The following is a 9,738-nucleotide window of genomic DNA, read 5'->3' as shown; positions in this document are numbered from 1 at the left end:
ATAATTTGCAAATAAATTCATTAAAAATCCTACAATGTGATATTCTGGATTTTTTTCCCTCATTTTGTGTGTCATAGTTGACGTGTACATATGATGAAAATTACAGGCCTCTCTCATCTTTTTAAGTGGGAGAACTTGCACAATTGGTGGCTGACTAAATACTTTTTTTCCCCACTGTATGTGATTTGTAGTTGCTGTATTGAAACCAATTACTGGTTACTATAGCAGTTAGTATCCATGGAGTCACTGAGTCCCATGTTATTTTCACATCTCATCCAGTAGTTTGAGTTGTGGGAAATATATTTATAGAACTGCTAAATATCTATTCAAACATGCTTTTCCCCCCTCCCCAGGTCTCTTTTGTCAAATCACAATACTGTGACTAAAGAATCCTAAACCTTTTCTGCCACATCCACTTTGGAGGATAAAATAGTGGATTATTCAGGGCTCTACGCTGACCTTTTTTTACAAGGAGCACGTGTGCACCTAAATTGAGATATTAAAGCTAGAATCCTTAATTTCTCTAGGCGCACTAGTGCTCCTGAATTAAAATTCCAGGTCGCACAGCAAAATAGAGCCCTGTTATTTCAGATTATTTTTTCAGATCCTCTAGAAACAACCATGAAGAAATGTGTCCCTCTGCTGGTTGCAGGAAAAACCTTCCTTCAAACAAGTTTTAGTGATAAAACTGAATCCCAACCACAGGTTGGTGCCACCTTAATTGGGGTGAACAGGCTCGTGGTAATGACTGGAGCGGAATCAGTGGAATGGTATCAAATACATCAAACACATGGTTTCCAGGTGTTTGATCCCATTCCATTTGCTCTGGACATTATTATGAGCCGTTCTCCCCTCAGCAGCCTCCACTGATCCCAACACTTACTGGTTGCTGCTAGGGTTCTTGTTAGAGATAATGTTTCAACGTTTTTTTTTATCTTCATTGTATAACTTAAAACTGACCAAAGAAGAGGACGAGAGGCCATGAAGTTGTCGTTTTATGATGACTTTATTTCAGACTCAGAGCCTAGGAAGAGCTGGAGGCAGCCACTGCTGCTCTCTTAGGCTTAGGGACAGTTCCCTCACGGAATCCATTCCTGGAAAAGACAAGAGAAGAGCGTCTGCTAAATGACGTAAATGTAAATACTAAATGTGTTAATGAGGAAGGAGGACAATGATTTGTAAACTACATTTATATAGTGCCTCTCAAATGCTTATAAATAACAGAAATACCCTTTTCTGGAACGTTCAACTTCTGTATGGGTTAACACTACGAACAATGTGATAGCTACTTACTTAAGTCTACCTGAAATTAATCTAACATCACATCTTAGAGCAGAGTATGTGATATGAGACTGGTCTTTCGCTAGCAACCTACATAGCAACAATATCTGTTCGTGCCAGTTAACATGCAAAAAAGAACAGTGAAATATGCCTTCCAATTTGGCTTTGGTGATATCAAAAATCTCCAGTGATCATGTGATGTCAACAAGCATTCAAGTCTCTTACTACCATGGCCTTGTCAAATCATGCCAGCCTAGTTACAGTTTATATTGCAGAAAACACATTTGACGAGTAGTTTACCTAACAGTCACTAACTAAACAAACAAAAACAAATAAAACTAACACCACCTACCTCCTGGTATATCAAAGAACAATTAACCCCTAATATTATCTCAACATCAACAAAACTGAGGGTTCAACCCGGCACTGAAATGTATCTGTGCAGAACAACCAAATCCAGCATGGCAAACTTAGCTAGTGATATCACACCTGTTACATTACATAGGGCCTACTGTAAGGACAGACACTGTCTCAAGTGACTCTGCAGGTCAGAAAAGGGGGGCAAATCAGGAGCTTCTCTGCACAGTCAAAACGTATAATCCAGTCTCACAGTCAAAGACAAAAATGCAAGCAAACAATGGAGAAATGGAGGTACATAATCCTGCCTAAAGAACAGCTCTTCTTTGAATTCTGTGGGAAACATTGCCTTCTGACTGCATCTGATGTACAATTGCAAATCAGCCTTGAAATTCATTGCAGGGAGGATGTTTGACTCACCTGAACCTGCGGTAGACGACCCTCAGGTGTCTGATACGGCCAGTCCCGGTAGTGTTGCGTCGCTTGGCCTTGGCACTCCAGTTATCTGCACGGGTGAAAGGATGAGCGTGTTAGAATCAATGAAGAGCAAAACTTTTAAACAGACAGACATAAATGTGACAAGGCCAGCTTGACCAAACCTTTCCAAAACAAATCTGGAAGTGTAAAAAGTCACTGCTGCGTGTGCGAACGTCTTTTCTTTTTGACATAACGTTATGCATCACAGAAAACTTCTGACAGGTTGAACTCAGGTAAGACTCCTGGCATGATGACCTGCAGCATACATCCATCCATCTAGCCTCGCTGATGAGTCCCTATTGGTCACACCACTGGATGCACTTATTGATCAATAACAACTAGCTAAACCACCTGCCAGACATGCAAGAACAGTATGAGCCACTCACACTTCCTCTTGCGCTTTTCGGGGTAGCCACACTTTCCGCATGAGGACTTCTGGAGGTGGTATGCCTTGGAGCCGCACCGACGACACAGGGCGTGCGTCTTGTTGCGACGTTTACCAAATGACGACGTTCCCTTCGTCTGGGAAACATAAAAACATGTATGATGCGCATGAACAATTGGACAGTATAGTTAATGCCAAACAACTGCATAACGTTACTAGCTAGGTTAGTTAGTTGGCTGGCTAACATGTTAGTGAAAACCAGTGAAACCTAGACATGGCTTTCACTTTTTTACAGGATGAAAATAAGGACATGCTAATAAATACAGTCTTTAAAATCGTTTATTTTATGGGGGCCAAAAATAAGTTTGCGTTCATTTTGAGAATGATTTGGAAGCTAGCTTGTGTTTGGGTTCGCTAACTAACGTTAAGTGCTTGTTACATTACAGTTAATTCATCGGGTTGATAGCTACGGATTATGAAACGGAACCCGTGAAATACTGGGGTGTGTGACACTTCATTGCTTTCATCTTCACAACAATAATGTAGATGACAAGGGAGAAAATGCATTAAAGCAGATGATTTCAGATTTTCTGTGTAAACTGCGTCCAAGCTTACCATCTTCTTGCCGAAGTTCACGCGATAGAGACCGGAAAAGGGTTTTGTGTTGCACTAAATTCAGTCCGTACCGGTATGCTGTAGCAACACAAGCGCAGCCAATAATGTGTTCCTATCACTAGCACGGAACGTCACTAAATTAATATTGTAAGTTGCAATTTAAGTAGGAAATACTGTAATACAATATGTATGGTATTATAAGTATAATTATTTAAATTTTTAGATATAACATTATTACCCATTCATGCCAGATGCCAATTTAGCCTCGAGAGACAGAAACAACAGCGATCACTACCGGTCTGTCGAGGCTACTGCCAATTTCGAGTCCAGAAAATCCAGACATTATTATACTTTTAATCTCCCTTGCTCCCGTGTTTATAATTTGTTTACTACTGGTTTCTCTTTATGCATATTTCTCTGGACTTTCAACATGACTACATGAAGTTGATAGAACGATTTAGGAGGTACATTTTTTAAATAGTTATCGTACATAGTCACCAAGGATTCATCAAAAATTATATCCATTGACTCTTAAAGAATATGACGTAAATGCCTCTAGTTCAACTGTCGTACCCCATCACAACACACAATATAAACATGTTTCAATCCATTGTTTGTAAACAAAGTAATTGTAAACACTTTATATACATTTCTCCAGCTCCACCCCTCAGCGGTTTACCAAAACAGTGTCAGGTTCTCTGCTTTGTTATTGTTTGAACTGCAGATCTCCTCTTTAAATTGTAAAACCCTCATCAGCTTCTAATGTGGGTTATAATTTTCTGGCATGTTCTCGATTTTTCCAGGGGCTTTCTCGTCTGATCAGGTGACAACCCAGCAGTGGTAGTAATTTTATATGAGCTCAGTGGCTTTTGCGGTTTCAGGTGGGGAACTACAGCAGGAGAGGGCTGCGCCAGCCTCCTCAAGCCACCCTGCAGTCTGCTCTACCCAGGAGTCTGTATGGCTTTGGCCCCATCCTGCCGGCACCGGCTGGTCACTACGGTGGCACTACAGGTCAGTTGAATCGTGTTTCACTGGTACACACTGGAATCAGTTACAGTTACAAGGTAGTAAATAAATTAAAGATGTCCCCGAAAAAGAAAAAAAACAACGCCAAGGGCAGTGGTGGAACCGAAGAGGTGGATGACGAGAGCTCAGAGGATCAGGAGCCAGAGCCCAAGACGAAAAGTAAGAGGATCACTGGCACAGAGGATGCTGGAGCTGGCAGGGGGAAGAAGAAGAAATCAAAAGCTCCAGAAGAAGGGTACCACTCTGACACCTCTGAGCCTGATGTAAGGAGCAGCAAGAAAAAGGGGGAGAACAAAGGAAAATTAAAGAAAAATAAGAAGAAAGCTAAGGAGGACAGCGATGAGGAGTATGAGGTGAGAAGCAGTGAGTCTAAAAGTACAGATGATGAAGATCACAGTGATACCATCAATAACAAGAAAAAGAGAGCAGAGAGGCTCAATGATGTGATTGAGGCCACCAGAAAGGGAACCAAGAAGAAGAAAGACCACCAGGAGAACGACATGGGGTCAAAGGACAAAAAATCTAAAGACGACGACAAAAAATCCAAAAAGGACAAGAAAGAGGGGGAACAACCTCGCGAACAGGGGGATGAAGAAGGGGATAGCAAAAAGAAGAAGAAAAAGGTCAAGAAAGGCTCAGGGGGGGACAGTGATGAGGACACCAAAAAGGGCAAAGGCAAAAAGAAGAAACTGGTTGAGAACTACGTGGAGATCTATGAGAATGAACTACGGAACTATGAGCCAGATACCATGGAGAACTATGAGGATGAGTACCACAAGAAGAAAGGTATGACACATTATATTGTACATTGTATAACTAGAATGTGACACACAGATAATATGACAGAAGCAGGTCACAGCATCAAACTTAACGGTAATAAATGGACAGAAACAATCAATGGAAGAACATACAAAATACAGACCTCATAGTATTATTGGCTGGCTAGCTTCAAGCGTGATTGCCAGAAATGTTATAGGTCTACCACACAGAAAACATTTGAGTGCTTAACTATTTCTCAATGCATGAGCTCCCCCTTTATAGGTTGACTTCATTTGATTAATACAATGGCTGTATCTTTGCTGGTTCCTGGTGTAATAGCTTCATTGTTGACCTTAATTGTCTGGGTAATACAACACTTAAAGTATTCACAGGTATGAGGTAGGCCTATGTCTGTATCTCAAATGTAACATGATACCTATCAATAACAATGGCTTGTTTAACTTAATGAAAAGGACCCCACAATGCTATTAATTTTTTGGGTGTCTACCTAGAATACTTACAACTAGTTGTAGACTTACTTTATTTTTCACTCTACAGTACTGTTTTAGTCACTCACTCAAGCTTGCACACACACACACTATATCTCATATCTCATTCTCGGTCTGTCTGTCTGTCTTTCTCTGTCTGTCTGTCTGTCTGTCTGTCTGTGCCTCTAACTCTCTCTTTGCCATGTCATACACCCCTGCAGTGTATGAGGTGGTGACCATCACTGGAGATGAGAGGGGGGCAGGCACCGATGCCAATGTGTTTATCACTCTCTTCGGGGAATATGGCATCACTCCCAAGGTGCATCTGGCTAGCAAGTGAGTCCCCTTTGTGGGCTGTCTTAGATATTATATACAGTGCCTTCGGAAAGTATTCAAACCCCTTGACGTTTTCCAAATTTTGTTACGTTACAGCCTTATTTTAATATTTATTAAATTGTTTTTTTCCCTCATCAATCTACACACAATACCCCATAATGACAAAGCAAAAACAGGTTTTTAGAAATGTTTGCTAATTTATAAAAAAACTGAAATATAACATTTACATAAGTATTCAGACCCTTTACTCAGTACTTTGTTGAAGCACCTTTGGCAGTGATTACAGCCTAGAGTCTTCTTGGGTATGATGCTACAAGCTTGGCACACCTGTATTTGGGGAGTTTCTCCTATTCTTCTCTGCAGATCCTCTCAAGCTCTGTCAGGTTGGATGGGGAGCATTGCTGCTCTGCTATTTACTCCAGAGATGTTCGATCGGGTTCAAGTCCAGGCTCTGGCTGGGCCACTCAAGGACATTCAGAGACTTGTCCCGAAGCCACTCCTGCGTTGTCTTGGCTGTGTGCTTAGTGTCGTTGTCCTGTTGAAAGGTGAACCTTCGCCCCAGTCTGAGGTCCTGAGCGCACTGGAGCAGGATTTCATCAAGGATCTCTCTGTACTTTGCTGTTTGCCTCGATCCTGACTAGTCTCCCAGTCCCTGCCGCTGAAAAACATCCCCACAGCATGATGCTGCCACCACCATGCTTCACCGTAGGGATGGTGCCAGGTTTCCTCCATACATGACTCTTGGCATTCAGGCCAAAGAGTTCAATCTTGGTTTGATCAAACCAGAGCATCTTTTTTCTCATGGTCTGCCTTTTGGCAAACTCCAAGCGGGCTGTCATGTGCCTTTTACTGAGGAGTGGCTTCCATCTGGCCACTCTACCATAAAGGCCTGATTGGTGGAGTGCTGCAGAGATGGTTGTCCTTCTGGAAGATTCTCCCATCTCCACAAAGGAACTCTGGAGCTCTGTCAGAGTGACCATCGGGTTCTTGGTCATCTCCCTGACCAAGGCCCTTCCCCCCCGATTGCTCAGTTTGGCCGGGCGGCCAGCTCTAGGAAGAGTCTTGGTGGTTCCAAACTTCTTCCATTTAAGAATGATGGAGGCCACTGTGTTCTTGGGGACCTTCAATGCTGCAGACATTTTTTGGTACCCTTCCCCAGATCTGTGCCTCGACACAATCCTGTCTCGGAGCTCTACGGACAATTCCTTCAACCTCATGGCTTGGTTTTTGCTCTGACATGCACTGTCAACTGTGGGACCTTATATAGACAGGTGTGTGCCTTTCCAAATCATGTCCAATCAATTGAATTTACCACAGGTGGACTCCAATCAAGTTGTAGAAACATCTCAAGGATTATCAATGGAAACAGGATGCACCTGAGCTCAATTTCGAGTCTCATAGCAAAGGGTCTGAATACTTATGTAAATAAGGTATTTCTGTTTTAAATTTAGTAGACATTTACAAAATAATCTAAAAACCTGTTTTCGCTTTGTCATTATGGGGTATTGTGTGTAGATTGCTAAGGAAAATGTTTTATTTAATCTATTTTAGAATAAGGCTGTAACGTAACAAAATGTGGAAAAAGTCAAGGAGTCTGAATACTTTCCGAAGGCACTGTATAATTTGATCGTTGAATAAATAAACAATTGTATTTTAATCTAATTAACATTGATTTTGTTAGCCTAACTGAGACAACATGAAAAGCTCTACATAAATCAATACACTGTAATCTAATTAGAGCCAATCATCTCATTACACTGACATACAGTACATTGCAAAACCTATATTGATTGATTCTGCTAGTTTGAGGTTTAACACCTGTTCTTTATCCTTTTATCTCCAATTTCACAGCACGGAAAAGAGGTATTTCAGTGGTATTCTTTAACTTTTCGGGGTTAAAAGGATATCCGTCATGGGTCACATTTTATCCTGTGTTCTTGATTGTTGAACATACATCATAAGTATTTTGAGCAGATCTGTCATGTGGGGTACATAAGAAATACATGGCGTGGTAGATATTTTACAGGTGGAAAAATACTACAATGCTTAGCTATTTCCTTACACAAATATCATGCATTGGTTGCGTACTAAATCAGTTTGATATGCATTCCATTTCATACCAGTTTCTAGCAGAGGAGATGGATGGAATGTTGTGTATAATGTATACCCCAGCCAGGACAGATATCCTGGTTTTAAATGCAGGCATTGGAACTGTGCAGTTGGATGTGAAAAACAGGAAAAAATGTATTGCACTTTGAACCAATAGAGAGCCCCACAATGGAGGTGTCATAATACCCATAAAATCTAGTAGTCAAACAGGGAAATGGTTCCAATAGTTTTTACACCATTTTTCCCAAAGGTGATTTTAGAAACACTTAAAATAAGGGCTGTGTTTCATGTAGGCTTACCCTGGCGTGACGTTTCGATAACCATATAAATCTCTCTCAGATAGGGTGACTTTTATCAATATATTCGGCTCTATTTATTCTCATATTCGAAAATGCTAATTAGCATCAAAGTAGACATCATGAAAGAGTACAAATCCCTGCACATCATCTCTAATTGAAACCTTTGCTAAATAGGTAGTGTCAATGTAAAACTTGCACAAGACAGTTCACAGAATTGTCAATTTAAAGAAATGTAGCCAATTTATAAATTACTACATTTAGCTAACATTAGATAGTTAATCCAGAGATTCTTACCTTTTCATCAGTTCGGCAGTCTCGTCTAGATCACCATGGTATTTGTAGTTATTTATGATAGCCACATTAGCAGCTAATTCACATTTCATTTTTTCCAGGTAAACACAGGCGAATATGTTGATCAAAGTCACCTTATCCTAGAGAGATTTACACGGTTTTCAAAACGTCACGCCATGGTAAGCCTACACGAAACACAGCCCTTATTTTAAGTGTTTCTAAAATCCCCTATGGGAAAAATGTATGATGGAAAAACAATTGGAATAATTTCCTTATTTGACTGCTAGGTTTTATGGGTACTATGACTTATACTGTGGTACTCTATGGCTCATACTTATTGAAGAGGTTTGGTTTGAACAGCAAAACATTTCTATAAGGTAAATGTAAGGAAAACATAGCAAGACAAGTGTGTTTGGTAATATGATTAGTCATGTGTTTCTCCTGCTTCTTATGTTGCATTCAGTGTTTTTGTTGGGTGTGAAAATTCAATATTTTGGAATTTAAATGGAATTTGACCCAATTGTGTGTCTAAATGGTATTATTTCCAAAGTTTTACTTAAGGATGCTTACTTGATAACATTATGCCTGTTTTTGTTCAATAATAATTCTCTACTACCTTAATTTCAGTTGATGCATTATGCATAAGGCCTTAAAATACAGCGAGGAGTTGTGAAGTTCTTTATACATTTTCTGTGTAGACTCATACCTTATATCCTATTTCTATTCTCATTTCAGGAGTAGAACAGCCTTTGAGAAGAACAAAACAGACATCTTTAGGATCAAAACTCATAACGTTGGGCCTTTGAAGAAGATACGGTATGACAGCTCCTCTGCCTTTACAGATGACTGGACATGGGTGTAGATGTAAAGTTTCCACACTACTGTAGAGCAGTGGTTCGAAATTGTAAATTTTTTGTGACCCACCAAATAGACAAAGCCATTATTTCTAGCCAAAACCCTAACTTAGGTTGCAACTTAATAGAGACTTGCTATCACCCACCATTTGGGAAACTCTGCTCTAGAGAACTGTAGTACTTTTACCTTTCCTTCAGGATTTAGTATAATTTGATACAGTATACACTACCGTTCAAAAGTTTCGGGTCACTTAGAAATGTCCTTGTTTTCGAAAGAAAAGCCATTTTTCTCCCATTAAAATAACATCAAATTGATCAGAAATACAGTGTAGGCATTGTTAATGTTGTAAATGGCTATTGTAGCTGGAAACGGCTGATTTTTAATGGAATATCTACATAGGCGTACAGATGCCCATTATCAGCAACCATCAGTCCTGTGTTCCAATGGCACGTTGTGTTTG

The 9,738-nt window shown here is 40.2% G+C and overlaps 2 protein-coding genes across 2 annotated transcripts in view; one reads left to right on the top strand and one right to left on the bottom strand.

The window, feature by feature from the left end:
* Nucleotides 1-987: 987 nt before the first annotated feature.
* Nucleotides 988-3,199, bottom strand: LOC121585102 (60S ribosomal protein L37). Its single transcript, XM_041901460.1, has 4 exons — nucleotides 3,116-3,199; nucleotides 2,502-2,637; nucleotides 2,059-2,143; nucleotides 988-1,094 (listed from the first exon to the last, which is right to left on the bottom strand). The coding sequence occupies exons 1-4, from the start codon at nucleotides 3,116-3,118 to the stop codon at nucleotides 1,025-1,027; spliced, it is 294 nt and encodes a 97-aa protein (XP_041757394.1). The 5' UTR covers nucleotides 3,119-3,199; the 3' UTR covers nucleotides 988-1,024.
* Nucleotides 3,200-4,641: 1,442 nt separating this feature from the next.
* LOC121584004 (lipoxygenase homology domain-containing protein 1-like) overlaps nucleotides 4,642-9,738 on the top strand; it is a 70,517-nt gene continuing 65,420 nt past the window's right edge. Inside the window, exons 1-3 of the mRNA XM_041899839.2 lie at nucleotides 4,642-4,927; nucleotides 5,610-5,724; nucleotides 9,159-9,239. Coding sequence (XP_041755773.2) covers nucleotides 4,642-4,927; nucleotides 5,610-5,724; nucleotides 9,159-9,239 — 482 coding nt within the window. The remainder of the gene's footprint in view (nucleotides 4,928-5,609; nucleotides 5,725-9,158; nucleotides 9,240-9,738) is intronic.

Source organism: Coregonus clupeaformis, chromosome 16 (assembly GCF_020615455.1).
Source record: "Coregonus clupeaformis isolate EN_2021a chromosome 16, ASM2061545v1, whole genome shotgun sequence".
NCBI lineage: Eukaryota > Metazoa > Chordata > Actinopteri > Salmoniformes > Salmonidae > Coregonus > Coregonus clupeaformis.
Note: the sequence above shows the minus strand (reverse complement) of the source record. Positions and strands in the feature narration are given on the sequence as shown.

Excerpts from the sequence above, each read along its gene's own strand:
- LOC121585102 (XM_041901460.1), bottom strand. Across the intron at positions 2,144-2,501 it reads CGAAAAGCGCAAGAGGAAGT|ATAACTGGAGTGCCAAGGCC; the intron begins GTGAGTGGCTCA and ends TCACCCGTGCAG. Across the intron at positions 1,095-2,058 it reads GTCGTCTACCGCAGGTTCAG|GAATGGATTCCGTGAGGGAA; the intron begins GTGAGTCAAACA and ends TGTCTTTTCCAG.